At 47.6% G+C, this 20,977-nt stretch overlaps 1 protein-coding gene across 1 annotated transcript in view; it reads right to left on the bottom strand.

The window, feature by feature from the left end:
• The window catches only part of LOC121834533 (cholesterol transporter ABCA5-like), a 192,491-nt gene that overhangs the window by 72,547 nt on the left and 98,967 nt on the right, over nt 1-20,977 (bottom strand). The window contains exons 3-6 of the mRNA XM_042288236.1: nt 18,505-18,603; nt 3,382-3,654; nt 1,847-1,979; nt 1,029-1,147 (exon numbers count right to left, since the gene is read on the bottom strand). Coding sequence (XP_042144170.1) covers nt 1,029-1,147; nt 1,847-1,979; nt 3,382-3,654; nt 18,505-18,603 — 624 coding nt within the window. The remainder of the gene's footprint in view (nt 1-1,028; nt 1,148-1,846; nt 1,980-3,381; nt 3,655-18,504; nt 18,604-20,977) is intronic.

Here is a 20,977-nt window from a genome sequence, read left to right as displayed (position 1 = left end):
CTTTAAAGTATGAAATGCATTTCTTTTTTTAAATACTCCGGAGTATTTTTTTATGGATTCCGATTCGATTGATAATTACTGTAAACGACTTACTTTTCACGGGCTCAATATTTCGGGATTTAGGTCAAAGCTGAAGTTTTGAAATATTTCGCGGGTTCTAATTTTCGCGACGCGGTGGGATCTCAATATAGAATACAATGTGTTTACATTTTACCGGAATTGTTCGTGGGACCAATTTTTCACGAATTATAGGCGATTCGCGAAATTCGCGAAATTTTGGTCATCGCGAAAATTAAATCGCTTACAATATCTAAACACCTCAACAAATATCGATGAACTCAGAAACCGAAGTATCAAGCCAAAATATGTTGAACATGGTTAAAATTGCGCACAAATAGGAAGGTACAAATTTGACCCATTTTTCGGGGTGCTGACATCACTAAGGGGACTCCGCACCTATTGGCTACCTGTTTGAGATTGTGAGATATCCTGTGTATATACGGAACCACCATCACTCTTTTTTTTGTCGACATCACGTGCAGGCAGGGGTTCTCTCTTTAGGGCTAGGCTATAGAACTAGTTACCAAATGATAACAATAGGTTTGATGATGTCAAGTCAATGCTTTGAAAGCTCGCTCCAGCACTCGCGCACGGAGCGAGTGTGCGGCCTTTACTCTGTTCTCTAGACTGCCTGCTCGACCTGCAAGCCTGCCTGCCTGCCAGGTATGTCATGGGCACTGAGAAGCGTGGGTAAATTCGAATGTTGGTTTTTGCATCGACTTCATTGGCCCGTTTCACAACAACGATTGGAAATTTAGTAATAATAAAAATAGCGTGTCGGAGAGGATTACGGCAGGGTACGCAGAAGAGATTTTGTGTTCGGGTAGAAATCGCCGGAGTACCCCCTTAGTGAAACCCCCTGCTCCCATAGATCTGTCCGCCTGCCCGTCCGTTCATTCTTTCATTCATTAATGACGTGCAGGCACACACCCCAAAACAGACGTGCGTTCGTGGGGCGCGGCGCAAACCTTGATGAAGCAGAAGTCGATCGCAGCTTGGAGGGCGCTGAAGCCGCTGGAATAATAGGAGGCTGCCGGGCACATCACGGAGTCGGACGAAAAGATGAAGTGCTTCACTCTGCACATCTCTGTGGGAAGAAAGCGGAGGTCTCGGATACGCGGTATGCTAATCTCAAGCGCATTTCTAGTGTTTGCTGCGCTTATTTAGATGAAACACGTGTTTTATTTGAGTGTTTCGGTGAATTTCCAAAATCGGAAGCAAGAAATACATTGCTTAAAATTAACGTATCTTTCAATTGCAATATTTACCTTTTCTGAGTGTTTTCACACGAGCGATCTGGTTTCCTTTTAGTTTTCTCTTTCTTTCCTTTCATTTAGATGGATTTGAAGCACCTACATTTCTCTCACAATTAAGGAGCAAAAGCTTATAGGCAGTTAAACTACTTTGTTAGCCGCACATGATATGAAGCCTGTCTTGGCGTGACGAATAAGGGTGCAGTTCCTGAAATACCTCATTCATTTATGACTATAAATAATATATACAAGCTTATGAAATGTGGAGGTACAAAAAGTGAATACAATTTTATATCATAAATGAAAAAAGTAACGACTGAACGATTTAAATAAGCAGAAGCTTAAGGAAGGTCTTCATGGAGAGAATTAATGAAATAAACGCGGATGAATGGAATTGACACCAAATTGTTATAACATCAAGTTCTCGTATCATAAAAAAGCGATTATTCTCCACACACTTTTGAAGCGCCCCAAAAGCAAATTGTCTAAATAAAATAGCGGGGATTAGTTCCATTATGGGTAAACTACGTTACCTATTCCAACTCGCTTCACGTCAGGCGAAGGCACATGCCGCAGGGGAAAACGGATTTGGTAGGAACCAGACTTCTCGAGGTCATCCGAAAAGACGATGCCAACTGCCGAGTGCGTAACATTAAACCGGTACGCCTGCGAGAAAGAAACAACAACAAATGAACAAACATAAACACATATTATATCCACAGGATAGGCCTTGAACTGATCACAAACGATCCAAATGACCAGAGTTTCGAAGGGGATTCACTTCCCACGCCCCATCGCATCAGGTCAGCATGGGCACTCTTCAGCCTCGTGAAATGTTTCGGGACTTAAGCACTATGTACGATGCGACCCCACAGACATCGCCAGCGCGGCTAGCGCTACTGCTGCCACCATATGTTGCCAACTTTCTAACGGCGGACATCAGTCGAGCGTTTGCTGACACCTCTGCAGCCTCCGCAAGAAAGTTCTCTCGATATACTGTCATGCCGCGTTTATATAAACCTCGCTAATAGACACAATTTTTTTAAAACGAATTGTAGTATATTTTTGTTCGTTTCGGCGAAAAAAATGCATGTATACTTATAAGTATACATGCATTTTTCTCTCGTTATTACGAACAACTCACAATTCGATCATATTCTGGGGGAAACGGATGTTTCCTATATTGACGAAACACCGAGAGTACCTTCCTAAACAAGCACAGGGCAACCTACGTTGGGCAGTCATTGGACTTTCCTCACTGCCGAGATGCCTGTAGCTGAAAATAAAGTATTGTCAGCTTACAGGTGAACGGGATGCACCGTCACTCTTTATCTTAAATATATTATTTTATTTTTACAACGACTACTATGATACGGGCGTATCAGAAATGAAAAGTAGCGTTGAAGAACATTTTAAAAATATATCAAAATTGTTTCTCTTGTTTTCTGGATAAGTGTACGGAAAAAGAAATGGAAAAGTAAATTTTAACGTAACGAGTAAAGTAATACGTTACTTTTCATCCAAAGTAACTTGTAAACGTAATCCATTACATTTGAAGCTCGGTAATTTTTAATTGCAATCCATTACATTTTTCAAGTAACCAGCATACGTCTGGCTGAAACACTCGATCGTGCCTATTTCTGCGGTATGCGGTTCCGATAAGCTCTCCTATCTCTCCATACGTCAAATAGTCAGAAGCGTGAAACATCCACAACGCCTTCCACCCTAAATTCGGGTCTCAGCTCTCCAAACACTGGAGCAGGTAGGCCAAAGAAGCGAGAAAGTTCGGTTTGAACCCGTATTGTCCGCAATGCGGCAAGCAAGTTCGTCTGCTTTTTTTTTTTTTTTGCCAAGGTTGTGGTGACGTCACAACGGCAAGCTCTGATTGGCTCTGATTGGAGGACAGCGGGTAGACCTCAAGGCAGCTTGCTTTGAGCTCTACAACTATCCTTCGATTAGAACCAATCAGAGCTCGGCATCTTTCTGACGTCAACAAAACTCCTGCGCAATAAGCAGACGACTTGCCCTCCGCATAAGGAAGGGAGAGGAGAGCGTTGCTTGGCCGCACCTGCTCCATGTCGCTCGAGTTGTTGTACAGGGAGAAGTTGAAGCCGCTGCTGTACGTGTTGCTGTTGAGGAACTCGACGACCTGGCGCATGAAGGCGCCCACCTGGGCCGTGGCCGGAGCCGCCATCAGCTCGGTCGTGATCTGGGATAGGTGCGAGGGCGTCACGAGCAGCACGTGGCCCAGAGGTCCGCGGTGCGCGGGCTTGGAGCTCGGCTTGAGGCCGCTGCGGATGCTCATGAGCGAGGCCACCATCAACAGCGGCATTATCACCTCCTGGGAAGGGCACCACGGCGGAACGCGTTAGGCACAAAGGAGTCCGCAGCTTTTCGCCACAGTGATTCGAACAAGTGACACCAATTGCCGTCGTTTGCGCGTAGTAACAAACACTTGTACGCATACCCACCCTTCATTCGCTCGATCCCACACAATGCAGCCTTGTGACCGCTCAAATACAAAGTGCCCCCCCCCCCCCCAAAAAAAAAAAAAAAAAAGAAAACAAGAAAAAAAGAAAAAAAAAGCACATGACTGGATTGTCTTTATTGCATGTATAACCTACGCATCGCCCGAACGCTCCTTCTCCGCTCAAATTTAGTGCCAACGGCCATGACTGTTCCAGAGCCACCAACTGTTATCTCATTTGAAAGTTAGAAGTGATTTTCTGAAAATAATAGTTAGAATATGGGGCCCGTTTTCGTCCGTTTTCAATAACTGGCGGCCTTAAGGTACTGAGCTCCATGGGCCGCCATTTTTTCACTGAAAATTTAGAAAAAAAAAAATCACGTAACTTTTGAGTAAGATAACGCTTAGTTCTGAAACTTTGGCATCTCGTTCGGACCACTAAGCTCTACATTTGAGCACAGAATCGCAGTTTGGAGAATTGTAGTCCATTTTTACGCTGAATAAAAGCATATAAGATTTTTTTTTTTTTTGGAGGAGGGGGCATTTAGGAAAGGGGACACACCGGACATGTGAGGCAACGTCCCTGCCTGGTACGAAATTGGGGCAAGTACCGTTACGACTGGTGGTTTGCTCGACAATTGATAATGCACGCAAATGGAGTTAGGCGGTGAGCAATGTGCACTGGCGTTCCCCGCCAACCGTGAAAGTGGAAGGCATTGCCGCCCGTGCAAGAGCCAAGTACGCGGGCTTTGCCAGGCGACACGGGGCGGTGCATAATAAAACTGAGTTTCCTGCCTGGCACAAAGCTGACGCCACGTATGTAGCTGGGAAAACCCTAAACGAATATCGTTGTACAAAAATGTTGCTATTCGAAGAATATTTTCTACTCCAACTATAACGGTACTTCAAAAAACAAGTTCGATTCTCCGTAGCTCAGAGCAATGAGAGACAAACAAACACAGAAGAACTCTCTGACTCATTTAGCCAGGGATAGCTCGCCCCCAGAAAGGCCATGAACGCGATGACGTTGCACTTTTGGCACTACTTCCATGGCCCCGCTGTTACGCAATGTCGAATTCGCTCGGACTTACGCTGAAGGGGAGACGGAGATCAAGACGCCTGCTTCATGCGAAGGAGTTACGTTGACGTCAGAAAGCTGCCGAGCTCTGATTGGTTCTGATTGAAGGATAGTGGGTGGACCTCAGAGCAAGCTGCCTTGAGGTCTACCCACTATCCCCCCCCCCTTATGTAAAGCCCTACGGGCGCTTTAAGGGAACAATAAATGAATGAAATAAATGAATCAAAGCGAATCAGAGCTCGGCGTTGCGACGTCACCACAACCCCTGCGAAAGAAGCAGACGAACTTGCACTTAGCATAGCTGGTGAGTCGTCATAATTACAAGAATCAGAGACTGGTTCACGAATACAAGAAAACAATCGGAAACACTGTGTGCGTTTGTCTGTGGGGTCCCCTTCTGTGGGTTCCTCACCTTATGTATTAACACGATAGTCCTAGAGTTTTGCAAATTTTCGTATTTCGAGCCTTCGTGGGCTCTTCCAGAGGCCACACTAATCAAGGATGCTGTAACGGCAGCTAGCGGCAGCGATCCAGCGCTTAAACGGCGCCGAGCTCACGGGACAGGCTCCAGCAAGGGACACGAAGTTCCTGGACCACGAGCTGCACGAACTCTGGGATTCGGCGAAGGGCCCCTAGATGAACTACTCAAAAGGACAGTGTAAATGTCGTAAATAAATATGTAGAGTGTGATTTACCGAGCCTCCACTCCTACGTACTGGTGACCTTGGACCGAGCTACCCCCGACCACGCCCAGCTAAGCTGCCCCGTAGCCCTGGTTCTTTGGGTGAGTCCAGTTTTGTGCCACCCTCATGAGCCTCGAAGACAATGGCGCCTCTCCCGGGGCCCCAACGACACTGGGGCGACGACTGTGAACATCAAGTCCCCGGAGTTCTGGTCGTCCGATTCCGAGCTGATGTTCCTGACCGCGGAACCAATTTTCCGTAAGAGCAGAATCATCTCATCATTCACCAAATTTGACTACGTTGTCGCGGCCCTCCCGCAGTCAACCGCATCCGTGGTTCGCGACATTCTGCGTTCTCCACCCGCAGATCGGCCCAACGAGACTCTACGGAAAGAACTGATTCGTCGCACTGCAAAGTCCGAGCAACGGCGTCTTCAGCAGCTATTGACTGCCGAGGATCTGGGCAACCGCAAACCTACAGAATTATTGCGACGCGTGGAGCACCTCCTTGGGGACAAAGCCATGACGATGGACACATCCATATTCAAAGAACTTTTTCTCCAACGCCTACCAAGCCAAGTCCGGAGGATTTTGAGCACATCTTCACATCGACTCAATCTCCACGCTTGCTTGTTGGCCGACCAAGTCACGGACGTAGGCTCCCATGCCATCTCAGCGGTGCGTAAAAAGACCTCCTCAACTCCGTGCACTACTGTGACCAACATCGGATCCCAGCTTGTTCAACTCCTCAGCTTCAACGATCACATAGAGGCCAGGATGAGCGAGCTCAGTCGTAGGATTCATAACCTCCAATCACGACCTTTCTGATCCTTCACCGTCAATCCACTAGCTAACGCTGTCCGGCGTCGCAGTGAATCAACAGCTGGGTCCCCCCTTCCAGGAGTATGCTGGTACCACCAGAGATACGGATCCCAAGCCAAAGCATGCCGCCCACCGTGTAACTACTCGGGAAACGACGTGGGCACCCGCTGAAGGCCGCCGGCGTCGAAAGCCGAACTTCAGGCCGGCTTTTCTACGTCACGAAACGCAACACAAAGGTTCGCTTCCTGGTAGATACTGGGGCTGAGGTAAGCGTGGTACCTCCTACGCTGGAGGACCGCCGGTGCCGCCAAAAGTCACCACCGCTCCAGGCTGTTAATGGATCCCCGATCAAAGCGTACGGCGAAAGGTGCCTGACGTTAAACATCGGACTCCGTCGGACATCCCGCTGGATTTTTATCATCGCGGATGTTCGGCAGGCGATCATAGGAGCAGACGTTCTGCGGCGATTCGCACTGACCATGGACCTGGGGAGAAACCAACTTCTTGACACCGAGACGCAGTTAATTGTCCAATTTGATGTGTCAAAGTCCCCTCCTGTTAAACTTGCTCTTCCACGAACAGAAACGACCTCTCCTTGGCAAAACATCGCCGACGAATTTCCTGCTGTGTTTCGCCCACCGGCTCCCGATCAAGCCATCCGACACACCGTCACCCATCACATCGTGACGAAAGGGGCCCCGGTTTTCGCCAGACAACGTCGACTCGCTCCCGACCACCTCCAGATAGCCAAGAACGAATTTCAACACATGCATAAACTTGGTTTTATCAGGCCATCTTCGAGTCCCGGGTCTTGGGCACTTCACATGGCCCGAAGAAAACCGAGGACTGGCGCCCCTGTGGGGACTACCGGTCATTAAACAAGTGTACTCTACTCGACCGTTACCCCATCCCTCATATTCAGGGCTTCGGTGGCATCCTACAGGGCGCGAAGGTTTTCAGCAAGGTGGACCTCATGAAGGCATCCTACAAGATCCCCATAGAACCGGTAGACATCCCCAAGACGGCTGTCATCACACCGTTTGGATTGTTCGAGTTCTTGCGAATGCCCTTTGGACTCCGCAACCGCTGCACAGACCTTTCAACGATTCGTCGACACAGTCCTCCGAGGTTTGTCATTCACCTTCGTGTATATCGACGAAATCCTTGTATTCAGCAACACTCCGGAAGAGCACGCCGAAAATACACGACAACTCTTCTCGCGCTTCCAAGAATACGGACTTGTCGTCAATCTGACCAAGTGTGTATTCGGCGTCAACGAACTTGAATTTCTTGGCCACCACGTTGATAGCCGCGGAATTCAGCCGTTACCCGGCAAATTCGCAGTCATCCGAAGCTTTCCACAATCCCCGACGGCGAAGAAACTTCGGGAATTTCTTGGACTCGTCAATTTTTATCGACGTTTTATACCCCAGTGCGCCCAAGTCTGCGAGCCCTTCTACGACCTACTGCCGGCCACCAAAGTAAAGGCAGCGCCACTCCATTGGACGCCAACCGCCAATCAAGCCTTCGAGAGAGTGAAAAATATCATTGCCAACGGTCACCCTTCTCAGCCACCCCAAAAGCGACGCACCGCTCTCCATCGTGGTCGACGCCTCGGATGGAGCTGTTGGAGCGGTTTTACAACAACAAGACGGAAACAACTGGCAACCACTTCCCTTCTTTTCGAAGAATCTGACTCCGACAAAACGGCGATATAGCACCTTTCGACGTGAGCTGCTGCAATATACCTTGTCATCATGCACTTTCGCCACTGCGTGGAAGGCCGAAGCTCCTTCGTCTTGACAGACCATAAGCAGTTGACCTACGCGCTAGCCTCCAACAGCACGCCACATACTCCGCGCGAGATACGGCAGATGGCGTATATTTCGGAATTCACCACCGGCATCCGCTTCGTTAAGGGCATGGATAACGCCGCAGCTGACGCACTCTCCAGAGTTGGGGTCAACCTGTGCTCCACGGAGCGTCGTGCAGTTCCTTACGAACAGCTGGCGGAAGCAGAACGAGGCGACCTCGAACTACAACGCCTACGGACAACGTCAACGACATTAGTCTTTGAAGACATACGCATGCCCGACTGTGACGACACAGTTGCATGCGAAGTTTCGACAGGCCGTCCCCGCCCCTTCGTACCAGCAGACTTGCGGAGAGCAGTTTTGGTCTGCCTGCACTCCTTGTCCCATTCCGGGATACGAGCAACCCAGAAACTGGCAGTTTCTCGGTTTATATGGCCTCGTATCAACGCTGACGTGAGGTCCTGGGCCAAAACTTGCGTCCAGTGCCAACGCTCGAAAGTTCACCGGTACACCAAGGCGCCCTTGCGAACTTTTAGCATACCCAACACTCGCTTCGCCCACATTCACGTTAATATCGTGGGACCACTTCCTCCCTCCCAAGAAAACCGGTATCTTCTGACCTGCGTCGATCGCTTCACGCGCTGGCCCGAATCAAAATCAAAATCAAAACCAATCAAGGATGCTATTACTCCAACGAGAAGAAAATTCCAGAGATACTCTAAAACTGCCCGCGCGCCTACTTTCCTGCAGACCATGTGGACGGAAGTCCGTCCTGCCATGAGCGTGTGGCGTAAAATGTTTTCATTCAAACACGTGACCTCAAAAAAAAACAAAAAATACTTTTAGTCTTTCTATTTTGGTATAGAAGGAGGACTAGCGAAGCTGTGAGGTAGTGGCTGGCCGCGAGTCGGCAAGCCAGAGTGGTAAGCTTTGAAAGTTTGCGCCATCTATGAGTGACGGCGGCAAGCGGACATCCGCCAAACACAACACTAGGGAGGCTTAAGTGAGGGTGGGTGCAACTCGTAGAACGGGGATCACGGGACATGGACGCCATTTAATTGCTAAGTTTTGCTGGGAGTCTATGGGGCAAAGGGTCATTTTCTTTCCTAACTCAGGTCATAGAGGCCCATTAACGTGCTTGAATAATTTATACAAGGTACAAATGATTACTTTTCCATAGCCACCAGTTTTGTTGCGGTAGGTTAAGTATTTTTTTTAACGCGAAAACTGGTAAATTCCGCCATCTTGGACGTTGCTGCTTGTCTGGCAACCCTGCTTTCTTCTCTCGATGTTTGCAATTCTCGGAGCGAGAAGGAAGCGAGAGAGGCTGCGCCAAGGCGTTCGTTGCTTGCAATGGGAGGCGAGAGGAGGAAAGGCGCATGGAGCGAGAGCGTTGCAACAGAGCGGGCGCCTGCTCTCGTGCAGGCAACATTGACGCATATCCTTTCTCGAATCCTCTCCCTCAGGCACCAGATTTTGAGTTGCGCCCACCCTCACTAGAGCCTCCCTACACAACACTATGGACAGCTACCGCCATCTATGAGCGGCGGCGGCGACCAGAGTTCTGTGTCGACATGTTTTTGCGGGGGACACGATCCTGGGGAAATTAACGACTCCGCTGTAAAAATAGTGAGTGAACCACAGATCACACTCGTTAACCTATGCAGATCGCGCTTCCGAATCCCCACGTCGTCTGTTTTTTTCTCACCCCGCCATTTGCTGGACGTGTTCTTGAAGAATGCAATGATTGGCCAACATGACCTAAACTAGTCACAGCGCTCTTATTTTGGTGTCATCCCGGATGACGTTACGTGGAGTAGAAGAGTTTAATTGTTCGCCGGTTTTGATCACTTTAGGTGGCGTAGGAATTGGCCCACCGCTTGCTCGGCAAAACAAATAGACGAAAAGGCATCTTTCTATAGTGGGCTGACTACGCATTGCTGTTCGGAAGCTGTCGGTGGCTGTATACACTTATAAAATAATTTCATAGTGAGCAGGGATGGGCAGTATTTCAAATACAAGTATTTGAAATACGTATTTTAAATACTTTGTGTATTCGGAATTCGCATTTAATTACAAATTGGGTAATGTATTTGACGTGCGTATTTAAATACTAAAACGTGGGTATTTCAAATACAGTTGTAATTAAATACAATTTTGTGGGCGAAAATACATCCCTCAAATTTATTGTCAATGTCCAGAGCTGGAAGAAAACTACGTTCTGCACCGAATGCAGTGTCTCTCAATCAAGCACAAGCGTTTAGTGACTTTGTGATTGCGGTGCTATAGTCGGTTACAGGTTAAGAAGGTAGCGGCAAATGCCCCTCAAAGGGAATCATATATCCCTCCGCACCTCCGTATCCAATAGCGTCCCATCGTTTCGGTGACGTCGCGGCCAACGCGCGAGAAGAGTCTTGCCTTTTCTACATATTTGCTTTATCTTTCGACTTTGACTTAGCATTGTGGAAGCCACGAGAGAAAGATTAGAGTCCGCCCCCCCCCCCCCCCCCCCGCCTCCCCCGATGGAAACAAATACGACCATGATACGACTTTCGGGGATTAGCTTCCCCCCCCGATGGATACAAAGGCTGCTTTCAGGGGCTCGGTTCCCTCTCGAATGAATACAAAGGTCGCTTTCTTAAAAAGTGGGATCGGAGACAAGTTGGAATTCATTGAAGCGGAAAAAGGAGCGTTTCCAGTGAACTCTTCTTTCGACTGCGGAGAGATTTGAAACGGGCGCATCACACTTGTGGGAGGAGGTTCTCCTACCTTCTTGACCTGTAACCGACTATAGTTGAGGGCAAGAATAGTGACGAAATCGACATTCACAGGCTAAATAAGTGCCTGTGACAATTTGTGATGCTTTCCAGCCCGATTTCCATTCATATTTTTTTCCTGGAACATTCTAAATGCGCGGGTCCTCCAGATTTTCATAACTGGTGCGAAATTTTATTTTATTATCTAGCACTAGCTAGATAATAAAAAATTATCTAGCTAGTGCTTGGTCGTCTCGGTTCTTTGTTGGTCTATACCAAAATGTAATCGACAAAAAGAGCTGCTTGGAGCTCTGTACTTTTTTCACCTATTACGTCCAAGCTGATTACATTTTCTTGTGATTATATTTCTATTACGTTACCAGAGCCTCGCACACTAACTCCCGAGTGTACGATGCAAAATTAAAATGAGATACCCAGAAACCCGTTGCAGGTGCCCTGAAGTCGCTGACGCCAATTTTGAGGAATGTATTTGAAAAAGTATTTGGAGGAGACCAAATACATTTGGTTGTACTTGTATCTTGTACTTAAATGCTTTTTTGAAAATGTAACTCGATTTGTAATTAAATACATTTTTACGAAGTATTTTGTATTTGTATTTCGATACATATTTGCATGTATTTTGCCCATCCCTGATTGTGAGTAAACAGAAGTGTCTTCTGGTAATTGCCGCCGTGGAAATCTATTTTAACCTTTGCAAAAGAAGCAGACGACTTGCTCTCCGCACTGTCTCCCCTTCGCCTTTTAACCCTCTAATCGACATGCACCAACTAGCCCCAACCAAAGTGGAAATCTCACGCGAGCTCTGTTCTCTTGCATGGACCCCGGACACCTTTTACACTCTTCTCAAATATGCCAGCATGCGTATTTCTTCACGACGCACACGAAACACGAATGATTTATGTTTCTTCGAGTAGCTTCGTCAGTGAGAATGGCGAACGATGTGCACACTGAGGTGATTAGCACGTGGAGTAATTAAACCACGGTGAAAACCCGCGGACCTCATTGGCCTGTTTCAAGCACGTCACAACCCCGACCTTCTTTGCAACTACACGCGGACGCGGCGGCAGCAGCAGCGGTAGCCCTTTTCTGACTCCACAGCTACCCCCGGTTTGAGCGGGAGAGAGAAGGGGGGGGGGGGGGGGGGGGGGGGGGGGGGGGGACTAAGGTAAAGAGCCCCGTATGTGTTCACCGCTACAACGATAGGGGTCGCAACTTGGCTTACGCCCACTATCAAAAACGCCACCTTCGCGTGTGTTTTTTTTTTTTTTTTTGCGATTGTTTATTGTAGCCATTAGCTGCCGTTTTTAAAGCGCATGCGGTATGTCCTTTCTGCCACCAACACTGCTGTTTATCGTCGTCAGCCATCGCGTCACCAGCTTTCCCAGGTGGCACGTAACGGTGCATGTCGCGTCGACGCCGCATTCGCGCATTTCAGTCGTCGTGACTTTCTGTACAGACCAGTGTCTGCTTTGTTCCATAGGCGCCGCTACGTTTATGCTGACGCCATGACAGAGTAGGGGGGCTGCGTTTCTTGCAAGACTCCGTTTTTTTTTAGTTTTTTTTTTCTTCTTCAGGAACGTTCGCACATATCGTAGTGCAAGAACGTCAGAAATGCATAGTCACGAAGCTCAAAGAATAACACCGATGCCAAAAGTGTCATAAAAAGCAAAAATCTTGTTTTGAACGCAGCCCCTCTATTCATGAGGGCCTGCGCTAGAGATTATAATTTCCTATTTTTATCGCTGGGGGCTAGGATTTCGGACACTCTATTGGCTGCTTGGCCACGATCGCCTCCCCGCTTTTCAACGACGTAGGATGATGAAGCCCTAGCAGAACGTGGTTCCCGTTTCAACCCATTCCCAATTCAACCTTCCCGTTTGTACCTTCCCGTTTCGACCCAGCTCAAAACGACCTTCTCGTTTCATCCTTTCCGATTTCGGCCTATCCCGAAGCGACCTTCCCGCTTCGGCCCTCGCTCGTTATCAATTGGATCGGTTCGTTTGTACTGTACGTTAACAGTTGGTTGGGTTCAAGTGTCCAATGTCTGTCCTCCTTGCTCACCTCACTTCCTCTCCCGAAACAACCTTAGAGACATGGCACCGTAAGATAAAAGCCGTGTCAGGGAGGGCTCACCCGAACATTAACAGCTTCATCGGTCTGATCAAACGGGATGAGGCCTTGACAAGACATAATTAAAAACAAAATAACGCAAAGACAAGAACAAAGTAAAAGGTAACCGACAAGATACAGCACTGTGTCCCGTTGGTTACCTTTTACTTTGTCCATCGTATTTGCGCTGTTTTGTTTTTAATTATGTCTGCATACCAACTAGCCCAAAATTCTACATTAAACAACCTTGACAAGGATAGCTTTGCAGCAGCTTGCAAATGGTGGTGCCCTGCGGGCCAGGGGACAGCCGCGGACTATCAACATTCGAGTGTCGCCTTTCTGATAATGAGATTTTCCTGCTCGACTTCCTCAAGAAAGGCGATGTCATTTTGTAGTTTACGCATCTTTCCTCTGAGCGCGAGGGTTCTATGCTTAAACTCGTAAGAAAATGAAGTCGCAATCATATGCCTGTCAACTTGTCTGATTTCTCAGTCTTCAAAATATCCCATTCACTATAAGGAAGTTTTAGAAGAACGTACGTAAGCGCTTTGGGTAACCTAAAAATAGTGTCGCGATACTAAAACCTAAGGCAACGCTAATATTTGCTTACTCAAAGTGCCCTTGCCTACGTTATTCTAAGACTTCATTATTGTACAGAGTGCGACACTGTTGGCGCAAACGAGCGATTGTTGGTTTTCGCTGTTTGTCTCAAAGAATCAAAAGACTGCCATCAATATTATTAGTTTCTTCGAAAGTACTCATCTGGGTAACTAACCTAAGCGATACAATTTTCTACCTTCTAACACCATTTCGAAGTAACATTTAAAAAGTCGTCAACATCGTGTTCGCGGTAACGTTGTAGCGTAGTGCACATAGTCCGTTTCGTAGTTCCACATTATGGCGCACCGTGCACTCACGAGGGCGCCCATCAAACCATTGTGCCAGTCCTTGGCCGCCAGGCAGCTGCGTAGCTGCCTCGCCTCAGACACGATCACACGGTCGTGTCGCCGCGGAGTCGATCGGGATCTCGAATTCGGCTCCCGACGCGCCGCTTTCTCTCCTAGCCACTGGAGGGCGCTGCAGGCGCCCCGTGGCGGGTGAGGGGAAACCTCCTCGCCCATCGATGGGGGCGAGAGGCCTCTAAGAACTCCGGACGAGACCGAGACGCAGGCACTGGCAGGCAAGTGGGTGGCGACCGGATCTAGGGTAATCGCGGGACACGAAGCCTGGGGGCCTTCTTTCTGTTTAGCTTTGGGCTTAAAGGCCCGTTCACACTCTTGCGACCGAGTACGACTGAGAGAGACGAGATCTCTTACAACTTCTTAAATGTTTCTAGAATGAGGGAACACACTGACATTGTGGCGCCATCTATGCGGTGACCCTAGAACTGCATTTCACAAAAGCGAAGGTTTTGCGGGATTTCCGAGGTCAAATGTGCGTAATACCCATAGAAAGGCTCGTTTATAACATTGACAAAAGTTTTTCGAGCCAAGAAAGAAAGGATATTCCGCGAGAAATAAAAAAAAAATATGCCGGACCGCCGAGTTTACACTGCTTCCCAATAGATGGCGCCAGTGTGTTCTCTGGTTTAAGAAGTTTTAAGGAACCCAGATTTAAGAGGTCGCAAGCAGTCGCAAGAGTGTGAACGGGCCTTAACGTGCGTTTGTAAATATTTGTGTAATGTAGCTTGTATTTGTATTTTAGATTGAGTGTTTTGTAGCGTTGTGTGTTGTTGTACCAATAAACTGGGAGCGGAATCCCGCTTCCGTGAAAGAACCAGGCTGGACTCGGGTTGTTGACGGACCACGTGGGAAACGGCGAATCGGCGGCGCTACGCGAATTCCTACAACATTTTGGGGACCATCTTGAAAGAAACATTTCCAGTGGTTCAAGTAGAAATATATTTCGTTGGAGTTTGTCTAAAAGCGATGTATATTTTAAGAATATGTTGACAATAAAATCTAGTTTACCAGATAACTAAATAGCTCGCCGGCACCTTTGCATTAATTGCATTAACAAAATTTTGGAACCTATTCTTAAGGAGAAAATTTGCGCAAACCAGGGTTAGAACGATGGAGACTTTTCGCGAAGGGGGTGAGATGTGCGGGGCTTTATACCAATGTGTTTAAACGGGACGGGCTCAAGCGTAAAGGGTGCGTCTGCTACCCGTTCATATAAGAAGGGCGTTTCGGGACCGGGTTGAAACGGGACAGGTTCAAATGGGACGGCCGATACGGAAATGGGTTGAAACGGGAAGGTCGTTTCGGGAATCGGTCAAAACGGGACGGGTTCAAACGAGAATGGGTTGTTTCGGGCTACACCCAGCAGAGCAGCACTTGGACGTCGTCACGGTGAGATCCGTACCCTGTTTCACTTTAAGCCTGACCACAGCTGACGCTACCACCCAATGCAGCCCATCAAGCAGCGGAGAAAGTGCATCGCCTTTGTACGTCTGCCGTCACCGACGAAACCAATCACGCCCGGTGAAAGCGCGGCAACCCTGCGCTTTTAAAGAACACGAAATGCTCTTTAACGCTGCCCTCCAGTCCCAACATTTTGTCCACCCGTCCGTCTGAGCATTTCCCGCTAAATTCAGCGGGGAAATTGATGTCACCACACCTATACGCGAATTCGGTATCTGAGCCAAATTTAGCGGGAAAATTTATGTCGCGTGACCTCACGTCACGGGACATGCGGACCAGTGCAGTTTCTCCGCAACATTTAGCGGAAAAGTTGACGCCCTGTGATCTATGCACCAATTCAATTTACCCGCTAAATTTGGCGCGAAAATAGCATCGCGTGACGTCTTCTGACGCCGCGCAACGTATACAACTTGGAGAAATTGACGGCACCTGACCTATGCGGCGACACTGTTTCCCCGCTAAATTTAGCGGAAAAATTCGCGTCTTGTGGCCTAACATCCTTCGAGTTTTCCCTTTCAATTTTGTCGGAAATTGACGTCATGTGACCTATACAACAATTCAGTTACCCGCTATATTTAGCGGGCGGGAAAATACGCGTCTCGTTACCTAGACGCCAATCGAGTTTCCTCGCTAAATTTAGCGGGGAAATTGAAGACACATGACGTGACGTCCCGTAACCTATGCAACCATTCAGTTTCCCCGCTGAACTTAGCGGGAAAATATACGTCACGTGACACATCGATTCTCTCCCCAATCACCAAACGGCAAACTATATAGTTTTCACGTCACATCTGTCTCAAACATCTAAATGCTCGTGAATTTTTTATTTTTTTTTATTTTTACTTTAATTAGTGAAGCGCAAGCGCTCGCTCTCGTTGGTGCACTTTAAAGAGGTTTGTGACTTCGCTTTCCCGCAGGGGACAAAGACAGCTAATAGAGGCGAGCAATCGAAGGCTCCCAGAGAATGACAAAGCGCGGAATACGATCAGGCCTAAACAAAAATGCGATGTGCGCAGGGGCAACGAGCATGACGTTCCACTTGCTCGTCCCTGCGCACGTGGCATTTTTCAGATCGAATCGTACTCTGCGCTTCGACATTCGCCGAGATCCTCCCCTTGTTCCCAGTGACTGCTGTATGCGTGCTCTGCGGGAAAGCGAACTCGGACGTTTTCTAAAGTGTGGTTCAGCTCAGGGTTGGGCAGTATCGCGATAGTATTTCAGAAATACATTTCGTATCTGTATTTCTGTATCGCGATACATTTTTTTCACCGGTATCTGTATTCCTGTATCGAAATACATTTAGAATGTTTCCATGTATCGCGATACAATCAGGAGGAAATGTATTTCGTTACAATTCATGAGAAATACTCACCCCCCCCCCCCCCCCCCCAACCTCCTTCCAAAATACAAGTCCGAACGCTTTTTTTTTTTTTTTTTACTTTTGAGCGCAGCAGGATCAAAGAGCTGCTGGGGCATTGTTACTATGCTGACCAAAGTTCCTTCCGATTCTCCACACTGTTTTTCTATGCGTTCACTTCTCTATTCTGAGAAGTGTTACATAGTTGGGGATTCGAACGAGGTGGAGTGGGGGCCACGAGTGGAGTCAGAGCATCTTCTGCCGCAGGTCCCTAGGTAGGGATTTCATGAGTCATTATTTGCTGGCATCCAATACCCGCTCCTAACCGTCTCTCTTGCCTTAACGTACACAGTACAACCAGCCGACAAAGCTGAGCCACAGTCCGTTGCAGCACGAGCCGGGCGGTGGTTGACTAGAAATAGTAGGATGACTCACGCAGTGAAGTTCAACACTTATGCGAATGCGTCTTCGCCAGTAATATTGGACGGCTCAAGGGTACGTCATGAACGTGACCCGCTGCTCTGGTGATCCGAAACCCAGCAAGGAGTCCAGACGTGGCCTCGCAGTGCCGACCCAGACTTCGTACACCTGCGACTGGTCTCGAGCGTGCTGTTTCTCGGAGAGCTCGCACCTGTGTCGGCAATATCAGGTCGCAATCCACGAGGCCTCTGTTTCGGCGAGGCTATGCGAAACTTGAGGACTGCAATTCATGCGTCGGTGGCGGAGGGTCCGCAGGAAGGACCGTGACAAGAAGGATGCACCGTATTGTTTTTTCAACCGTAACAGAAGATAACAGATGTGTTCCAGAATGCTTCAGGTGGTCACCTATTCTCGAAAATTCCAATGACACTGCTTGTACGATCGTCAATGAGGTCACCAACAACGAAAGTGCGTATTGACCTTTCATACAGTAGCGTGGGTAAAGTTTTATGTTCAAGGTCACACCTACAGATAATGAATACCTAGTTTATTCCACCGTGAAGTCATGTGATCAATGTTGACAGGGGCATCTTTATGGGACAGGGGCGTGGTGACGTGTTGATGGGATTTAGGGTGACATTGAATTTATTTAGATGCCGAAGTCTTTTCGCATCACTCGTCAGACAGACAGCCTGAGACAGGATATCAGGGAGGGGACCGCGGTCAGTCCTTGATGAAGCCCATTGAAGAATCCTCGTCGTCCGAAACCACTACCTTCAAGGCGAAGTGCCAAGCATACGGGAAAGTAATTTCGGGATCAAAATCTTCCACTTCAATCTTCAAGCTTTATCTCATTTGGCGTCTCAAACAAATTTGAAAAATGTATTGCAGTATCAGTATTTATGTATTTATATTTCCGCCCTCCCCAAAACGTATTCCTGTATTTGTATTTTCAAATACTTTGTGCCTCTATTTAAAATGTATTTCCGATACGTATCGCGATACATTTTTACAGATATATTTTAGTATCAGTATTTTGGCTCCTCTTTTAATGTATCCCAGTATTTGTATTTCCAAATACATTTTTGAGTATTCCTGCCCAACCCTGGTTCAGCTACTCGATGGACGACAAATGAACGGCGTTTCGAGCGAACACCCTCAAGGCCATTCAGCGCGCACGTGAGGACACAGGTGCAACGACTGTCCCGTGTCCCCGCAAGGGCGGACAGATAGCTGACTCACCCAGAACGTCTTGGCCTTTTCGGTCTTCTTGAGCAGGTAGTTCCGCCACACAAGTGCCGACAGCTGGTTCCAGAACGTGCTACGTCGGCCGTTTGCCATCTGCAACGGGAGGCGGGGAACGAAATGTGAGCTTTAGCGCAACTTGGAACAAGGTCAAGGCGCATCGGCCATTCGAAATTGGGGGGGGGGGCACAAAAGAAGCGAGGCGGGCCCGCTTTGTTCGTTTTGCAGAGGCCGAAACCATAGAGCAGGGTTGGCCAAGCTGCGTCTCGCGAGCCGCATGCGGCTCTTCGCAACTCCCCCTCCCCCTCCCCCCCCCCCCCCCCCCGCCCTTCCCCGCCTTCCGGTCACACGAGCAGTTCTTCAATAAGAGAAATAAAACGCGTTTTAAATAGAAAGACAGATTGAGGTTTGGTAGTCTTGAGCTACTACTACCTTACGTACAGTTGGACTACTTTTGACTCGGATATATCGAAAGTAGTTCGAGTTTCGTTTCTTGCTCTGGACAAAAGTTTGCCCACCCTTGCGGCTCTTGGAAGTTTCGTGGTTTTGTTTGCGGCTCTTACGCCGGGTCAGCCTGGCCACCCCTGCCATAGAGTTAGGAACAAAAAACGCTAGAGGTTCAGGTGGTGCTAGTGTGCAGTTGCGTTTTCAAGCAGACAGCAACAAGTCTAAATTTGACTTCCGGTCATGCATTCCAATGGGAAAACGGAAATGCGTTTTCTCTTCGCGCTCGATTATAAGTGCAAAGCTTGCTTAGTGTTGTGACAAAATAAAAAGTTTGGAAAGTTTTCCAATCGTATGTACAAAACTATGTGTCAGAGCGTCTTTCTTTAGACTTCATTATGTCGAACACTGCGCTTAAATGACTCTACACACATTCATAATACGTGTGGACGTTGCAGACCGTTCGTATAGGGCACGTCATCACGCATACAGTCAATGCTAGGAAACACACGGTGTGAATCAGTCTGACAAAACACCAAAAGGATACTAATATATGCCGAATCAGACAATCAAAACAGACGACAAACATGAAGTTTTTGTTTGAATTTCAATTCAAGAAAATTTAAGCAATTCAAGCAAATTCAAGCAAGCAAGTTAGCAATTCAAGCTTTTTGCTTGAATTTATAGCTTGTATTGACATATGAAGCTGTACAACATATACCTCGACCTCAAGTTTCGCTAACTTAAACATCGCTTACTAATAAAAGAAAATAACATTAACTAAATAAATTGCACGTGTATAATGTGAATAATGCTACAAAGTACCCGTTACGAGTAAAGAAACTATGTTGATTTCCCTAGCGAACAAAAAAATATCACGTACCATGCAGCAAAACCCGAAAACAAAGCACGCAATCAAGAACCATCATAGTACGTGTAGTCCACCATGCTGTCACCGAACGCGCAAAATGAGGAAAGTCCTCGCTACAGAAGCAGTCGCAGATTGCACGCGGAGTGTGCAATTTTTGGCTGCATGCTTTTTTAAGGTTACATGCCCGACTCCGGCACGAAAGCGCTAAAAGCTGGACAGTATTCTGCATTTAAAAATGTTCACCCTAATCAAGAATTTTTTATTTTTTTTTTGGTGCGTCCAACTTGCAGCATCCTTCGCCAATATGCTTCTTCCTGGTCATCTGGTGACGCTCGAAAGAAATGCTGCTAACAACGCCTACACTTGAGACTTCTGCAGGCAGTGTTTGTTGCTTGTTTGGATAGCGGGGTGAGGCCCCTAGTAAAACGTCTGCTACCGGTTCCATGCTTTGCAGGAGACATATTTTCAGAACGTTGCCACTCCGTGTCAATTTCGTGGAGTGCAGCAAATACTGTCTGTCCGAATGGGTAGATACAGCTTTGAGAGATGCCCCCGCTACGTGCACATTCCTGCTTTCGAAACACTTTCTAGAATCTAAAACATGGGCATCACGTATATTCCCTTCGGAACTGTCCACGCGCTAAGAAAAGTTTGTGCCACTTCGTTCGGACTTTTTGCGAGGAAGTAATGAGACACCGGTCCTCCCATCCTAAAACGATATTCGTCTCCAGTTTTATTTTGACTTTTTTAAGCAAAAATACTGCAGGAATGTATACAGAAATAGATGCCCGAACCCGGCGCAGGCAACGCTGGCTGTTTGTGGAGTCTGGCTGGCCTTACGTAAGGCGGAGCCGTTTGATATTTTTTCGTGCGTCAGCGTACTCATTGCGTGACGTAGTTTGCGCGAACACGACGTCAGCGCTTTTCGGGGTACTGCTCATCGATGGTAAGTACGGAAACAAATTGCTCTCGCCGATGCTCGTATCCCCCACGAGCACATTCAACCCTGCTATTAGTTTCAATTACCGCGTTTCAAATTTTAAATAAAGCTTAGAAAAGAAAAAAAAAACAAAAAAACGTCGGAGGCTTGGTTGGGTTAACATTGTAGTCTTCTGTATATCATGTGGCTTCATCTAACGTACGATTTAGAGAAAA

Source organism: Ixodes scapularis, unplaced genomic scaffold (assembly GCF_016920785.2).
Source record: "Ixodes scapularis isolate PalLabHiFi unplaced genomic scaffold, ASM1692078v2 ptg001299l_1__unscaffolded, whole genome shotgun sequence".
NCBI lineage: Eukaryota > Metazoa > Arthropoda > Arachnida > Ixodida > Ixodidae > Ixodes > Ixodes scapularis.
The sequence above is the reverse complement of the archived record's forward strand: the minus strand, read 5'-3'. Positions and strand labels throughout refer to the sequence as shown.